The sequence below is a fragment of the Nicotiana tabacum genome, chromosome 7 (assembly GCF_000715075.1).
Source record: "Nicotiana tabacum cultivar K326 chromosome 7, ASM71507v2, whole genome shotgun sequence".
Lineage (NCBI taxonomy): Eukaryota > Viridiplantae > Streptophyta > Magnoliopsida > Solanales > Solanaceae > Nicotiana > Nicotiana tabacum.
In genome coordinates, this window is record NC_134086.1 from 98,976,938 (window position 1) to 98,993,980 (window position 17,043).

Sequence of the window (17,043 nt, forward strand, 5' to 3'; positions counted from 1 at the left end):
AGGAGTATTGATTTAGTCATCAGCATCTACATAAATACTGAACCTCGTTACTTGAAATATTGATAAATTTGAAGTGAAATATTATTTTTCTCTAATAAAATTTTGATTTTATTCCACGTGAAACTAAAGTTGAACTTCCAAATATTTTTTTCAAACGCTACTTTTGCAATGCTTCAGTTCAGATACTGGATTGTACTTGAATTGTTTATCTACTTATCCTAAAATTGGATCAGGGAACAAACTGATCTGTAGCTGTAATCAAAGAGTCGTAAAATACGGTAATTGATTAACCGATTCTATCGTGCAATGTTACTTTTAGATTTCTTGGATTACCAAGTTTGGTTTTGGTTTTGGTTCTTGCAGCTGCAAAGATTGTCAATTTCATAGCTCCTCAGCCTGTAAATCTCTTCCACCAAATTGTTCACCCATAGGACAATAAGACTCTTGCATTAGGCCCCAAATCTTAAAGTATTCTATTCGATATAATTCAAAAGATTATTACTCTCTAATATTTTAACCAATTCTTGTTAGCTCCTTATAAATCAACATTCACGTAATTCTTTCTTTATACTGTTTTTAGTGACTTGGTTGAGGTAATTATGGATAAAAATGGTAGATAATTAAAACTGGAAGTCACTTGTTGCTTCTCTGCTCTTATTCACTAAAACTTAATGGAATTTTTACCTCCTATAGCAAAGGTTAACACCTTATTTATTTTAAATAAATACCATTTAAAAAAATTATATTCTATAGATACCTTTTAATGTTTATAGCAAAATATCTAATTTTGGTTACCTCCAAACCCTAAGCCACTAAATACGTTATTCGGTTACACTATTTTCTTTCTCTCTCTACTTTGATACATGTCATTCTCTTCCCCTATTCCCTGAAAATACAAGGCCCAATCTCAAAATTCCTCTCACCCACATCACCTGCGTTCTCTCCAATCCCAATTTCCTTAATTCCATCGGAGCATGCATATATGCTACCACGTCAAATATGTTGACATATGGTTTCGACTATTTGGACAGATAGCACTAGGGTCATCGGTTGCGTAGGAGCTGCTGCAACTGCAAACACATCTATATAAAGTTTAACAGATTCAAGCTCGACGGTCATTTATCACTATATTTATGTTTGTTAAGAATACAACCAATTTGTTTCAGTAATGGATTCTTTCACACCCCTACAGCTTCAATACAAGATTCAAGTTTTAACAGAGTCCTTATTCTGCCACCATTGCTCTACGACGAATTCGCCGAAAATTAGGATTTATTTTCTAACAAAGACGACGGAGTTTCGGGCTGAGCAATTTGAATTTTCTGTTAATATATTTCAATGTATCTCGCAGTATTTCAATGTATTTCATTGTATTCATTGTCTTTTTTTTCATTGTATTTCAATGTATCTCGTTGTATTCCATATATTTCATTGTATTCAATGTCTCGTTGTATTCCATGAATCTATTCATATATTTTTTTAATTAATATAATTTATGTATTCAGATGTATTATATAATTTATCTGAAGATTGCTCTATTTTGGGGTGTTTTTCGGTTGAGAATCTTTTTTATAACTAGAAATACAAAATTTATGTGTTATAATTGAGTTTGTTGAGTTATATTAGGAGTTTATTATGTTAATTGATTCACTTTCCATTTAAAAACAATGTAATCCTCTGTTTCACGCCGTGAATACAGTCGAATACAATAATCTGTCCAACTGTAGTCCCATGTTTCACGCCATGAATACAGTTGAATACACTCGAATACAACAACTGATTAGTTGTACTTCTCTGATTCACGCCTATTTTTGCTATTGTATTCATGAATACAGTAGCTTAAATACATCTAATACATCTTATAACAACAGAAAACATATCTATAATCCGTAATATAGCAAATTGTATCTATAGATAGCTAATTACCACTAAAAGATAGTGCTTTATAAAAATTTCTCAAACTTAATTGAATCAATTTTCTTTATAACTTTGGCTTTGTAAAGTTTCTTCTTCAAGGTCTCCGTAGACCTTACTTTATACTGTTTTCACGAATTTGGCTGAAATAATTACAAATGAAAGTAGATAAGTAGGACATAATTAAAATTACAGTTATTTCCTGTTTCTTCCCTCTAATTCATTTAAACTTAATTGAATAAATTTTTTCCAACTTTGAATTTTTTTAAAGTTTCTTCTTCATTAGACAAGCTTCAACTTACTTACATTACGAGTATTTAAATACTTAATACGATAAAAAGACTTCATTATTTTCAAATGCCGACATTGATTATAGAATAATGTTAACTGCCTCAGTTGGAATAAAAGTTTTTTTTTAATTAATAACATCTTACTTAAGACGAGCAATATTTCAAGAAACTTGAATTAAATATATTACCAATTGAAAACATTAGCACCCTAGTTTCTAACGGGGGACATACAAGGGGGCAAAACTGGGCAGGTTTACGGGAATGATATGCATAACGGGGCTGGGCCGGATGGGGGCAGGGAAAGCTCTATGGCACGGGGTAGGGAGTAAGTGGGGTGGTTGGGATATGATATGGTGGTCTTGGCGCCAAAAGAAAAGTAATTGAACCAATGAACTAGGGTCCAATCTTTTTGCTGCTACAGCCACTTCTCCCAAGCTCTGCTTCTCCGTCAGCCCTCCCTCAGCCACCATTCCCGATCATCTCATTTCAAAATCATTCGCACAAAATGTTTTTAAGTTCTTCCTTAGAAATCAGTTCAACGAGAGGTGACCGCGACTGACGTGCAATGCATATGTCACATCCTTGTTTCTGTTCTGATGGAAACAACAGAGGTAAATGAAAATCAAGCAGCAAAGGTAAACCAGGGCGGGGTTTGGGAGCTTTTCAGGGTCGGGGCAGGGTTGAAGCAGAGGGGAACAAAGGGACAGAAAGCCAAGGGGCTGTGCTGTACCTTCACTGCAACTGCTACTATAAGCTCCCTTCACTAGATCTGCTGCTCCCAGAGGCGCATGCTAGATTCCATTGATCATAAAACTTTAAGCATTAACTTTTCCATCAATATCCCAGAATTAAGTGATCTCATGCAAACTATGTCGCAACTGATCAACAAGAGACATCCTGGCCAAATCGCAACCATCTCCAATGCGACATTACATGATAACTCAAATTAATGACACAACAAGAAATTGTCACCACTTTGTATATAAATCATCTGATTCAAAAGCCGATGTACCAAAAAGAGACCCCCTTTAACCTCTACATTTGTGGAGCTGGATAAGACTGACCATAGTAAGCAGGAGCTTGAGGGGTGCTCGATGTGTATACTTGTGGGTATGATGACATCATTTGAGCTTCTTGGTTACTGCAAATATAGAATAGACTATTGTCATTCCATGGCAACCAAAATAAATAGCTTATCACCGGTGCATAGACATCCTATCATGTCAACTAAGTCAACAATACCAACAACAACAGACCCAGTGTAATCCCACAAGTGAGGTTTTGGGAGGGTAGTATGTACGTAGACCTTACCCCTACCTTCAAAAAGGCATGTCAACTAAGTCATTGATCTAAAAATAAACTCTGACAAAGCTAATAATTAAGTCCAATTGAGCATGAGAAAGATATACCATAATCACCTTAGGGTTAAGTGTCAAACTACAACGTTAGCATAGCAAAAATTTTGCTTATTTTACTATGACAGATCGAAAATAATAGCAACTCTGTGATAGTAATAATGGAGCTAAGATTGTTGGGGCAAGGAAATGATAATTAGTATTCTGAAGGACAATTAGAAGTGCAGTGATAATGGGATAACAATCAGGTTTTAGAACAACAATTGGAATGCAACTACCTGCTCATATAAAGTCCATGACCGTGACTATATCCTTGCATCAGAGTAGCAGATGGGTCTGGTCTGCATCAAGCAACATAATAGTTAAGACACCACACAGAAGTCCCAATTATTCATTTAAAAGTCTAAACCAATTACAAGTTATACGGTACATAAAATTACATTTGTTGTTGCAACTGCACTGACTGCTGCAGTTGCATTGACTGTTGCAGGTGCACTGACTGCTGCAGCTGCATTGTCTGCTGTAGCTGCATTGTCTCCTGCAGCTGCTCACCACCAGCTTGTAACATCAACTGGGAATAGACATATTCATCAACTCGTTGCTTGGCAAGGGTGACCTGTCGAAAAGAAAATTAAATTCAAGCATATGCTACAGGACCAGAAATCCTTGATATCCCATCATTCCCCTATTTCACAGGTAAACTAGTGAAAATTACAAGACGCCAACGGAAAACTTTTACAGTTATTCTATAAGATCAAATCCTCCAAGACAGGTTCATTTTAGAAGTGAATGTTAGCGAATCTAGGAATGTACACAACCGCGTATCACAAAAAGATAACTAAACTAAGATTACAAGAAGTCAGCATAAACAAACTAAAAGAAGCGAGAAATAAAAATTAAGCTTCACCTGTTGTGCATTACCACCTAGATGGACTTGTCTTTGTTTCTGTTCGCCTTTCCCACCATGTACCTAACATACAAAACCAAAAATATTAAAACATAAAAGCAAATAGTTCATAAAACTCTATATACCTGAAAGATTAGGACGGGCCATAAAACCATCAGAGTTGAATCTAATAGATCTTACAAGGCTATTTATGCACCTTAATTGATGCTCCAGACTCTGCTCGGATCCTTGAAATATTGGAGCCACACCTTCCAATCAACCCACCAGCTAATGATTCGGGAATTAACATCGTCAGATTTACATAATCAGCTGCAAGAGTAGTCGCCAAGGATGACATCGTTATGATAAATATATTAATTTTTTTAGTCAAGGTGATAAATATATTGATATAAAAATATTAGTAGTTTTTTTATCAAGGTGATAAATATATTGAATTTCATACAGCAGAAAGTGCATCAATCCAAAAGCTCAAAAGATACAACGAGAGAGATTGATTAACCTGAAGATGGATCCACATATGGTTGAGATGGGCGAGAATAGCCATGATTGTATGTTGGGCTGATTGAAATTACTTGTTTAGGGGGATTATCCCTGTAACAATATACATTAAGGGATTAAATAGCTTTAGAATCGTCAATAAGACCTAATTAAGCCAATTAAAATTACTAAACCTCCTTTATCAAAAAAAAAAAATTCTAAACCTCAATTGACAGCCGATTTCTACCACAGCTCTCAAGACCGCAGGAATGTCTCCTGATACCTGAATGTAGGAGGCAAAAGGGAAACAAACAAGTTTAAAATGCTAAATCTCTTAAAAGTAGAAACAAGTAAAGGAGATAGGTCCAAGATAAAATGCAGATCTCCCTACACAGACAGTTGATATCTCAAATGCCTGACAAAGCCAAACTAACAACAGACTCATAAGCAGATGATATCCCAGACACAAATTTTTTTTGATGAAGTAATTGGCTTCATTAATGGCATCACGAAGATGCAAAATATTACAAGAAGAAGCAAAAGCTACATGGTAGCAATCAAAAGCGAGCTACATAGTAGCAGCAAATATCAGAAACCAACATATTCAAGAGACAAATTCAAGCTAACAAACAAATGAGCAGTAATTAAAGTTATATGCCCTATAGATCTGTTCAGAACAAGGGAGAAGAGCACAGAACCCTGAAAATATGTGATAACTCGAATAGCTGCACGTGCAAATAATGCTACACGAAGGGTAACTCTTCTTTTACAAGGTAAAAAAACTTTATTGATGATGGGAAAATACTCTTATACAAGTAGAACATTAATGAATAGACCATCTACATGATTATATTGTTTTCTGCGAAAGAGACCCAATCTTCCATGCATATTGTTTAACATTTGACTGCTAAATACTAAAATATCCACATCAGAGAAGTATAGTTTAATACGAAATCGATCAGACAGTAGTCTGTCGAAAAGATCAGTATACTCGATGTGCGAAACATAGACATGCAAAGATTTTAAGAAATGAAGATCTTCATTTGCCTCGCTGCTGGCCAATAATACCAACTTCCCACCTGTACTACACGATCAGACTCATGAGCAGATGCACACAATGGCAACTGATGTTGAGCAAGAACTGTGATAGCAGCTCCAGAAGAATTCCTCAAAGTTTCAATATTTTGACCAGACACTCCTATCAAACCACCTGCCTGAGAACCAGCAATCAAGAACCTTATTGTGTTTGCTGCCACATGGCCAGCACCAACTTTCTGTGCATCAATGTTGCCATCATCATCCTATCATGGAGAGAACAATAGTGCAAGGATCAGTTCCACTCTGGCAAATCTCTCATGGGTTAACCTTAAAAAGCAAGCAGAATCACCCATAGGAACTGTGACACCATTGTTCAAGAAGATGATGATTCAATTTTATTTTAATAAAAGGGAATGGAAAACCCAAGACAACTAGTATAACTGTAAGATCCAGGAGTATATCATACAGTACATAATCACAATCTCTCAAAATCATTGGTTGCCAGAGAAGCCCCCCCCCCCCCCCCAAAAAAAAAGAAAAAGGAAAGGAGGAATTGCCAAAAATATAATCCGAAAATAGCTTTCATTTTTGAGAAAGAGTCCAGAAATTGCTGCTGACCCGATTCTTTTTTTTTTTTTTGAAATCAAGTTGTACATCTGAGATTATTGCAGCAATTAAGGTAAAACTGGAAATAACTGAGGAATGAGAACCCAAAATCTGCCATTATGCCTCCAAAAACAGACAAAAGGCTTCCGTTTTTTTGGATGCAGGAAGAAATTCATTGAATTGTTGCAAAGACACACCATTTATAACAAGGATTAGATGATATAAAACATTTTTGTGTAATTGACAGACAAAAGGTCATATGATGAAATGTGCATTCTCAAAAAAGGGTCATATGATGGAATGTAGGAAAACTGACGAGAAAATACTGTATAAGACATTTCTTGCTAATATAAACAAGAAAACGTTCAAAGTAAATGACTTGCTATGTTTTCACTCAGAAGAAATGTTACCTTTAAAATAAGTGACACAATTTGATGAAGGGCATTCTCCGCGTCACTAAACATATCGTCATTGTCTTTCGAGCTAATGATGATTACTCGCTCTTCATGGCGCTGCAAATATCAAATCCAGAAGTAAGTTCACTATGCTTGGTCTCAAAATCAATATGACATTGAGTGAAAAAGAGAACCAACTCAACTAAACATTCGTAACTACGAAAATGACCAGCAAGGGTGTGACCTAGTGGTCAATGAAGCGGGAGGAGAACCATGGGTTTCAGGTTCAAACCCCAACAGATGCAAAAAACACTACGTGATTTATTCCCATCTGTCCAAGCCTTGGTAGGCAGAGCAGAATTACCTGATACTTGTACTGGTCATGATACCACCATCATTTTATATTAAAACCACGGAAAACGACCAACAAAAACAAATGAGGTCAATCAAGAAGCCAGCAAATCCAATTTCTCAATTCAACAAAGTCACTTTCAACAACAACAACAACAACCCAGTATAATCCCACTTAGTGGGGTCTGGGGAGGCTAGTGTCTACGCAGACCTTACCCCTACCGTGTGATAGAGAGGTTGTTTCTAAATAGAAACCCGGCATCCTTCCCGAACTTCCCACCTTGCTCTTGGGGAGACTCGAATTCGCAACCTCTTGGTTGGTTGAAAGTTGCTTTCAGTTTTTCTCAATTAAATTCTAGCAGTCCTAATATTCCTGAGCAAAAATTTCCAAGAGAAAGAATTTCTACTTTACACCTATATGTCATTTTCAAGCTTCCTGGAATTCAGCCAGCATTAAAAAAAAGATCAAAATTCATTCAATTCAACAACGTTCATTCAAATTCTCTCAATTAGGTTCTAAAAGTTCGAAAATTTTCTACAAATACAATTGCCAAATATTGCCCTACTTTACCCTAGAGAATTAGTTTCGACTTTCAGAACTTCACAAACAATATAACAAAATCAATAACGATAAAAAAAAATTGCATTAACTCACAGCGATGGCATCAGCAATTTTAACAGTAGCTTTAGTTTCTTCACGAATCTTCTGTATACGATGCCCTACTTTACCGATAACTTTTCCGATCTGTCTTGACGGTACAACTATACGGTACACTACATCTTGGGCAACCTTAACCCGCTTCTTCAGCGGCGGGTCAGCGTCAGCCGACGACCCTGCCTCGTCCGTCGCGGTGGTGTATTCATCCCGCGGACGTTTAGCGGTGGCAGACCTATTGGGATCTTCATTGGACGGTTGAGAAAGGACGGCGGCAGCAGGAGGTGGAGCTCCCGGAGGAGGAGGGTTAGAGCTTAGGTTAGGGTTTAGGGAGGGTTCGATTTGGTGAGAATGAGCCATTGAATTTGGGGGATAATAGGACATCAAGGGGAAGAGTAAAGAAAGAGGGAGGGGAATGAAAGATAAACGTACGACAGAGTTACTTTTTTAATCAAGGGTTTTGAGTTTGCTAATATTACTTTTGTGACCTTGATAGATGCCCTATTGCTCCTTTGCATCACAATTACTCAAAGTTGGATTTTGGAACAAGTAATTTACATGAAAGATATAAAAATTTATTTTAAAGAATAAATACTTATGACAAAAGAAAGTTACTAGTAGTATTTTCCAATTAATGCACCTTGCATTTTTCGTCCGTACTCATGAGAGCTTAGCTAGCGTTTGGACATATATCTAGTTGAAATTTTAAAAAATAAGTTTTTGAAGATGAGATGAAAAATAGTTTTTGAAAGTTAAAATTATATTTGGACATACATTTTACTTGAAAAGAGTTTGAAATTTTGTGAGTAGAAAACTTCAAAATTTCAAAAACTATTTTACAGTTGTTTTGGGATTTGAAATTTTATTTTCAAATTTGTCAAAAATAGTTTAAATCTATAAACAAATAGTATTTGAAACAAAAAAAAAGTCCCACATTTTATGGACAAATGGGATCTTAGTATTCAAATGTTATCCACTCATAATATTTGTTGATATGATCATTCATCATTACTCTTTTCATTCGGGTATACAACCACGATCGTGCAATCATCAATTCAATCACTAAATATTGTAGTACTTAATATCAAAGGATTCAATAATGTAAGGCCTCGTTCAATTTTACCTAAAACCCGGAGTTTTGTGGTGCCGAGGTAGACTTACCGCGGTACGAAAATTTTGGGTTGAATAATGCGTTGAGAAGTTGAAGAAATTTTTTGGCTATTCTGCGGTCCATTATGCGATCGCAGATCTGCCGCGGAATGAAGTAGAAAGTTGAGCTAATTTTAGGACCATTATGCGGCGCATTATGCGGCCACATAATTATTTTGCGGGCCGCATATTCATCGCAGAAGCCAGCATGAGAAATTTTAGAAGGAGGTTTTGCGGTCCTTTCTGCGACCGTAGAATTTATTTGCGGATCGCATACCTATCACATAGTGAAGCAGAAACGCCCTGTTCTGGAGGACCATTATGCGGTCCATTTTGCGGACCGCAGAAGTGTTATGCGGTGGCATAATCTCATCGGGGCTCCATTTTTTCTAATTCTGTAACCCGACCCTATTTCGACATGTAGTTGTTGAAGACCATTTGTAAGGTAAAAACCTGATATTTCGAGAAAGGGGAGGTGCTCTAGAGTGAAGGGGGGTCCTAAACTAATTGTTTACCAATTCTTGCTCGAGTCTTGAAGAATTCACAAGAAAAAGTCACAAGGTGTTAATCCAAGAGGTAAGGTTCCATACCTTAATCTTCAATTTTGAGTTTGGAGTTGAAGATGGTTAATGGGGATTGTGATTCTTAGGTGTGGGGTTGTTATCTATGCATGCATGTACCAACAAAATTATAGGAAGGTTGTTGAGCTAAAAAGGGTTGATATTGGGTTGAGGATGAAGGAATCCACCATAAGAGGACCTTAAAACCTTAATGCACCTAGTATTTGATATAATGCTCAAATGAGCTGGAACCATGAACTCCTTCCTAATTTGTGTTCAATTTTGCTATATCCCTAAATAGATCGAAGTTGCTAAATTTTTTGGAATATTGTAGTAACTTAAGGAAAGTTCAAGGCGAGGCATGTTGGCTAAACTCCTCTTTTAGAATCGAACCCCACAATGTCCTGCAAGTCTCGAGTTGCTCATTATAAATTGATTGTTTTGAATAAGCCTTGTGTCAAAAGATATATGTGTTCAATATGTATTCCAAATATTATGGTTATGTTGTGTTACTATTTGAGAATGTGATTTAAGTATGGGTTGTGTGTTATTATGTTATGACTTTAAAACATGATTCTAATGAAAGCTATCATGTCGAATTGTGTAAGAAATCACATGTGGCTAAGATCCTTATTTGCTCAAATATGTACTTAAAGTCTTGAAATGAAATGTTTGATGTTGACGATATGTGATGATGTTTAAAAGTGAAACATTATGCATGAAATATGAAATACGGTCAACGTGCCAAGAATGATATTACATTTGTTGCCATTAGTGCCAATGAAACAAAAAGGAGTGTAAAAGTTGTTGAAATGAGCTGTGAATCCTCTTAATAATCAACACTTTGGGAGTATTGTTAGTTACCGAGCAAGGGTGGATTGAAATGGCTTAACCCTGAAACTACGCATGTCGGTGTAAGAGTGGATTGTAACTTTCCCCCCTCATCTGGAATGAGATGATTGCTAGAAATGAGAGACGTCGATCCACACGATATTGTGGTGAGACGACTTAGCCGGTCGGATCGTGATCGGACGCCATGCCGCACACATGGTGGTGATTGTGCCTAAAATTGTGTCGAGATGATGATTGAAACTATGATAGTGATTGATGTCTCTGGGTGAGACGACATATCCGATTGGGTCGTGATCGGACTCCGTGCTAAATCAAGGTGGTATATCAGTCCCAACCTAAAATAATGAAAATTTACTTGACACTTATCTTGTTCCTAACTTGATGTTTTAGTATTGTCTGAGGCTTCCATTGATCTATGACTGTTCTTCCTTGTATTGTTATCTGTTCTAATGAGAGGGTGTTTAGTTATACATACTAGTACTATTCCATATGTACTAGCATCCCTTTTGTGTGTGTGTGTGGGGGGGGGCACTGCATCTTTAATGGATGTAGGTGGTCCCGCAACATGTGGCATTGATCATTGATAGCAGCACACCCTCTTCTCAGCAAATTAGCTCCACTTCATTCGGGGTCGTGTATCTTTTGTCCCACGTGTATTATGTTTTGAGGTATAGCCGGGGGCTTGTTGCCAGCATTATCATAGTATTCTTTGTATTCATAGAGGCTCCGTAAACACAATATGAGTTGTATATAGGTGTTGAAAAAGTCAAACTAGCCTTGTTATTTTTGAATCACTTGTTTCACTTCAACTATGAATGTGTATGTATTTTGAGACTATAAAATGAAATAACCAAGTGTAATGGAATTAGTGTGTTTGTGAATCCTCTTGGAATTAATTTATGAAATTTATCCTCTCTATTTATGGGTGAGTTGGGAAGAAGGCAATCCCACAAGCTTGCTCGGCCGTGTTATCTCGGTTGAGCGCTGATCGCGCTTTTCGAGGTTGAGGCGTGACAAATAAGTATTTTATATTTTATCAACAAAAAAAAGATGATATTTCGAAGTATAAAAGTCAAAATATATATACACTTTAAACTAAAGGAGTATATTATTATTATCTTAATTATTTAAAATAAAATCTACATAAAAGTATCAAATTCATCATATTTTATAATTAAAAACCAAGAAAAAATTCGTAGGAAATTATATTTTAAAAAACAAAAAAACTACTCGACTACTCAAATAGTGCATAGGGAAAAGCAAGGTGGACCCAATATACAAAATCTATAGTACAGGGACGAAATTGCACCTTTTTCAACTGTTCCAAAAGGACTCTCAAACCCACAGCGATGCCCTTGTGCAGTTCAGCAAGAAAAGCCGACAAACCCACCGGAAAGTGATCCCAATGTCCTCCGACAACACTTGCCGGAATTAACATTTTCCGACAGAGTCTCTAAACCCAGCTGAAACCCCAACTTCAGAAATGCTCTCCCGTTCTAAAACCCCAACACTTCAATCTCTCTATGTCATTCTCAAGCTCAAGTTTTTCTCCACAAACACCAAAAACACACACCAAAAGCTTCCAACACTATACAAGATTCCAGCAAAATATAGGCCTCAAGCCATTTTACAAGCTCAAGAAGTACTCACTGATTACTTCCATAACACTAGATCCTTACCCTTCACTTTTGCTGAATACATTGGTAAAAACTCGAGATTTTCCCTTTTGGGTCTTGTTTCTAAAATCCCTTTTTCTCGTTCTTGTTTTCCCAATTCCATTCAAAGGTTCTTAAGGTACCATCCCATTAATGAATTTGAGTTTTTCTTTGAAAGCATTGGTGTAAATCATGTAGAAATTAGTCCTATGTTGCATACGAATAAATGCTTCTTATGTGAAGATTCTAAGGTTTTTGATGCTGCTTGTGCTCTAGCTTGTTTTGGTTTCCCTTGGAACAAATTGGGTATTTTGTATAAAGGGCAAGTTTCTATTTTTAGTAAAGAGCCTTGTGAACTGAGATATAGGCTTTCACTTTTTGAACAATATGGGTTTGGTAATGTTGCTGTTATTGGTATTTGCCTAGCTTTCCCGCACGTGTTGGGTGGGACTAGTGGTTTCCTTGACGAAATTGATATGCTGTTTGATGATTTGAAAAGGGTGTTTCTTGATTTTGATCTTGCTAGTGAAGTAGAGGGAAATGTGGATGCTTGGTTTGAGATTTGTAGGAAAGTTGCAATTTTTTATGAATTGGGTTGTGAGAAAGGGAAGATTGGTGAATTGATGGGAAGAAATAAAAGCATTTTTGTTGATTATTCTGAAGAGGTTCTGGCTCAAAAGATTGGGTTTTTCTGTAGACTGGGTGTGAGAAAAGCTGAGGTTGGACTTTTGGTTCTGTCGAAGCCTGAGATTCTGAGTTTTGATTTAGAAGATCGTGTGATTTCGACAGTAGGATTTTTGAAACATTTCGGGATGGGTGTAAATAAATTAAAATTGACTGCCCAAACATACCAATACATTATGGGTAGAAATAGAATAGCTAACGTACCTCATGTTTTGAGATCGTTGGATCTAAGTGAGTGGTTCTTTGACAGACTAAAATATGGTGGTCATGGCCTGTTAGGTAGCTATGTTATTGGCAGTGTTGAAGACTTTGACGAAGATTATGCGGAACAATTGCAGAAAATTCAGGCATCCAGAACACCTGTTTATACCCGTCGAAAATTAAGTTTCTTGCATGGGATTGGCTTTGGAGAAAACAATCTCACAATGAAAGTATTGTCTCAGTTGCATGGTCCGGGTGTTGAGTTACAGGAACGGTTTGATTGCCTACTTTGTGGTGGAGTTAACTTTTCGACACTCTGCAGAATGCTTTCAGTGTCGCCAAAGATTCTGAACCAGAAAGCTCAAATTCTTGAACAAAAAATAAAATTTCTTTTCCTGGATATGGGGTTATCCCAGGATGAGCTTTGTGCTTTTCCAGCCTGTTTATGTTATGACTTGGAGAAGAGGATAATGCCCCGTTGCCAATTCCATAGGTGGCTTCGAGAACAGGATTGGTGTCCGTATGAATATTCTCTTGCAAGCATTGTTGCCACTAGTGATAAAATGTTTATGGATCGTATCTCTGACATTCATCCAGATGCCCCTAAAAAGTGGTTTGACTGTTTCTTCAAGGAAAAACACTCCACAGTTGCAAAGGTACATTAGAGCTCTAATTGTTTGCCAATTTTTAGATGATTATAAAGTGAAAAGATTTTGACTTGTACATTCTGCTTATTTATGCTTTGGATAGCTCATTGTGAGATTGTAAAAGCAATTACGTGGCTTGTGAATGAAACACAAGATGTAACTTCGATTGTTGGCATTATAATAAGAAAAGCAATTTTTGCCATATTTTGTCAGCAGATTGTTTGGGTCAATGCTGGCTTGAAAAAGTAAATTGGCGTCTTCAGTTTCGGACAATCAGAAGTATGAACTGTCCAATGGCTATAAGTTGTTTCCTTGTTTTTTTTTTCATTTTTCAAAATAATAACAATTCAACCATGAACAAAAGACCGTTTCAGTACAAAAGGGCTGATGTCGATATCTTCTTGTATGATTGTGATGAAACGTGTACCAAATCAGATTTTGTCTAACTGGATTCCCATGAAAATTTTTTTTGGGTCCGTTTTCAGTTGTATCTTGAGGGCAATTAAGTGAGACTGTTTGGATACAAAGTAACTGCAGTTAAGTTGATCTGCCATTGTTCTTCCTTCAAGGCGAAGAAAAAGAAATCTAAAGAAATCAGAATACTGTCAATGTTATGGAATATTGAATGACTTCAGAACTACAAGACTACTGAAAATGTGCGTTTACTAAATACTAGTAACTGGAAAAGACCCCCCCACCCCCACCCCCCACCCCACACACATACCAAAAATGAAATTAAAAGTTTTTTAGCATGCAACCTCACAAATCACAATATAGAGTCAGATACCACAAAGAGAATAATTTTATTGGTCTTTTTTAACTCTTTATATGGCCTTGCTTCAATTTTTTTCCATTTTTGGTAGTTGAGAATTTGACTGTTGCAGATTATCAACTTATGGTCTACTCTTTCATAAATGTTCTGGTTATCCACAATAAATTATACTCAGTTGTATGTCGTTATTCAATTTTTATTCAGTTAAAATAAATGGAAATTATGGGCATTTTAGTATAGACCTTTTGTTGCCTTCTTCAGCAATCTATGTCTCACCACCAGACCTCATTGGGTAAGTAGGTGGGTGTGTGATGGTAGAAGTGGGTTGGAGGAGCAAAGAAGAGAAGGAGATTCCTAAAATGCCCTCATTTCAGGAAGCAACAATATCGTAATTTCAGTCGGATCAGGGCTTGAATTCCAACTTCAGGCACAGCTTGAATGATTGGAAAGTGTACACCATGTCCTCGTTATAGCTTAAGCTTCACTGTGTGAAGGGCAATATGTGTAGCAGATGTTCACTATGTGAAGGGGCAAAATAAGGATAGCAATCACCTTTTCTTGCAACACTCATTTACCAAGCAAATCTGAGACCTCATACTAAACATTGTGGGAGTTAACAGGATAATGCAGAGGGTAACTAAGAAGCTGCTGTGATGCTGGTGCATAAAGGAGTGGGAACGTCAAGAATGAAGACATGGAGCTCTATCTGGTGAACTATTTGGAAGGAAAGGAACACAAGAATATACGAAAGGAAAAAATAAATATGTAATTTGCATATAGTACAAATATTTTTTGGTATAACATGGCTATTGCAAATGATACAGAGGCCATGATAGATTTTTTGAGTTCATTACATATCCAGCAGTGCCCCTTTGTAATATTTAACATTGCTGTACATATTTTTACAGCACCTTCTGGTTGCTGGATAATCAATATAATTACCTTTTGATGATAAAAAAAGTAAGCTAAAGAACTGTGACATGTCACATGTTAGAGGGCACCACATTGGTTGTTACATGGATATGTACATATATATAAGGTTTCTGGATATCCTACAAGCTACATGTGCAGTCATTATAGGTTCCTGTTAAGATTTGCTAAAGTTAATTTTCATGTTGTGTTCTCAAAGTTATAGAGCAGTTCACTTCTTTGTTACATTTTTGTCTTTGTTCTTGTTAATGCTAGTGCTAGACCAGCCACCATCTTGAGTTAAAAGCTTGCTGCTCCTGGCACGCTATTGCTCTATATTCTACCAACTTTGTAGAAGCATCTAATTGCACTGTATTCTACCAAAACACCTGCAATTCGCTAACATAACAAACTGGAAGCTCAGACTTGCCTTGGAAGTTGGAACTATATAACAATAACACCAGTAGTTGAGCTTGGAAATTTATAAATGAGAAAATATTGGAAATGAACTTCATATTGTCTGGTTGCAGAATAATGGAGTTAAAAGTACTATGAAAATGCTAAGTAGGAAATGTATGTAAGTCTTTCTTTCTTTGGCTTACATGTGATTGTTGAACCACCCTAGTTAATTCAATGTACTATATATACTCTGGAAATTTGTGTTTTCTTTTACTCTGTTATGCACACTAAAGTTACTGCCTAGATATTTATACTCTTTATGCATTTATAAATGTTTTTTCCACTGGTAAAAGTTCCTACCTTTTTTGCTCAGACAAGAATATACGCATGCTCAGGTAATGCTGCGGTACCAGCCGATATACGCATGCTCATCATCCATAAGATGGGCTTGAGGAGGTGGTGGAATATGGTCATGCCGATGGTCCCAACTCTCGATTTGCGCCTCTAGCCATGCCTCATATGCCTGGTCAACCTTCGAACGATCATCTCGCTGGTAATGAGTCCTAACCCAAGCGGGCGGTGGAGGTACATGCTGCGGGTGACCAAACTGGCGAAGGACTCGCTCGGTGGCATGATGCTCGACAATATCGAGACATACTAACGGGACGGAAGAGCTCCACATAAGTCACCCGGTTGAGCAATAATCGGGCAAAATAACTATTAGCGCGTCGTTGTAGAGCGTCCAAATGAACTATCACGTAAAAACAGGAACTGTAAGTATATGCGACACATATAAATCCAGGCCAAGTAAACTTAAGTATAGAATTACCTGCGTGTCCTCTAGCAAAGCTAACAAATCTCTGCAATACGGGAGATAATATCGAGCCTCGTACTCGCGTCTGTGTCCCCGCCTCTCAACCCACCTCCTAGACAAAGGGAGAAACGATGGAGGTGGTGCATCCTGAGCTATGGGTAGTAGAGGTGGCTAAAACTGCACGAACCGCTCCCAGGTCCAAACCTAATATACAATTTGGACGTAAAATCTAAGGTATATTTTTATGATGTATGTTATAATGAAGAGAGTATTTGATTATGTTTTCACATGCAACAGCGGCATAAATCATGCAACGTCTCGTTGGGTGCCTATGCATACCCGACATATCTGCTGGGACATGTAACCAAGAACAGCAACACCCCAGCTGTACTGAGGTAAATCATCTAGCAGCT

At 37.0% G+C, this 17,043-nt stretch overlaps 2 protein-coding genes across 5 annotated transcripts; one reads left to right on the forward strand and one right to left on the reverse strand.

Moving 5' to 3' along the window:
• Window positions 1-2,310: 2,310 nt before the first annotated feature.
• LOC107800786 (flowering locus K homology domain) lies at window positions 2,311-8,436 on the reverse strand. Of its 3 annotated transcripts, none has more exons than XM_075217395.1 (11): window positions 7,989-8,436; window positions 6,998-7,099; window positions 6,023-6,244; window positions 5,168-5,226; window positions 4,966-5,057; window positions 4,663-4,775; window positions 4,467-4,529; window positions 4,000-4,175; window positions 3,838-3,900; window positions 2,935-3,345; window positions 2,311-2,797 (listed from the first exon to the last, which is right to left on the reverse strand). In XM_075217395.1, the coding sequence occupies exons 1-10, from the start codon at window positions 8,370-8,372 to the stop codon at window positions 3,240-3,242; spliced, it is 1,380 nt and encodes a 459-aa protein (XP_075073496.1). In that variant the 5' UTR covers window positions 8,373-8,436; the 3' UTR covers window positions 2,311-2,797; window positions 2,935-3,239. The 3 variants fall into 3 exon arrangements, with proteins under 3 accessions (XP_075073496.1, XP_075073498.1, XP_075073497.1); XM_075217397.1 differs by having other exon boundaries at window positions 3,838-3,895; window positions 7,989-8,414; XM_075217396.1 differs by having other exon boundaries at window positions 2,311-2,792; window positions 7,989-8,413.
• Window positions 8,437-11,850: 3,414 nt separating this feature from the next.
• LOC107800788 (transcription termination factor MTEF18, mitochondrial-like) lies at window positions 11,851-15,469 on the forward strand. Of its 2 annotated transcripts, none has more exons than XM_016624021.2 (2): window positions 11,851-13,745; window positions 14,770-15,469. In XM_016624021.2, the coding sequence occupies exons 1-2, from the start codon at window positions 12,033-12,035 to the stop codon at window positions 14,806-14,808; spliced, it is 1,752 nt and encodes a 583-aa protein (XP_016479507.1). In that variant the 5' UTR covers window positions 11,851-12,032; the 3' UTR covers window positions 14,809-15,469. The 2 variants fall into 2 exon arrangements, with proteins under 2 accessions (XP_016479507.1, XP_016479508.1); XM_016624022.2 differs by having other exon boundaries at window positions 14,809-15,469.
• The last annotated feature ends 1,574 nt before the right edge of the window (window positions 15,470-17,043 follow it).

What these genes read in the sequence shown, in the direction of transcription:
- LOC107800786 (XM_075217395.1), bottom strand. Translation starts at nt 8,372, where the DNA reads ATGTCCTATTATCCCCCAAATTCAATGGCTCATTCTCACCAAATCGAA. An exon ending in TTGTGTCACTTATTTTAAAG is followed by an intron (nt 6,245 to 6,997) that starts GTAACATTTCTT and finishes TCTCCATGATAG; the next exon opens with GATGATGATGGCAACATTGA. An exon ending in GAAATCGGCTGTCAATTGAG is followed by an intron (nt 5,058 to 5,167) that starts GTTTAGAATTTT and finishes ATATTGTTACAG; the next exon opens with GGATAATCCCCCTAAACAAG.
- LOC107800788 (XM_016624021.2), top strand. Translation starts at nt 12,033, where the DNA reads ATGCTCTCCCGTTCTAAAACCCCAACACTTCAATCTCTCTATGTCATT. An exon ending in AACACTCCACAGTTGCAAAG is followed by an intron (nt 13,746 to 14,769) that starts GTACATTAGAGC and finishes TGCCTTCTTCAG; the next exon opens with CAATCTATGTCTCACCACCA.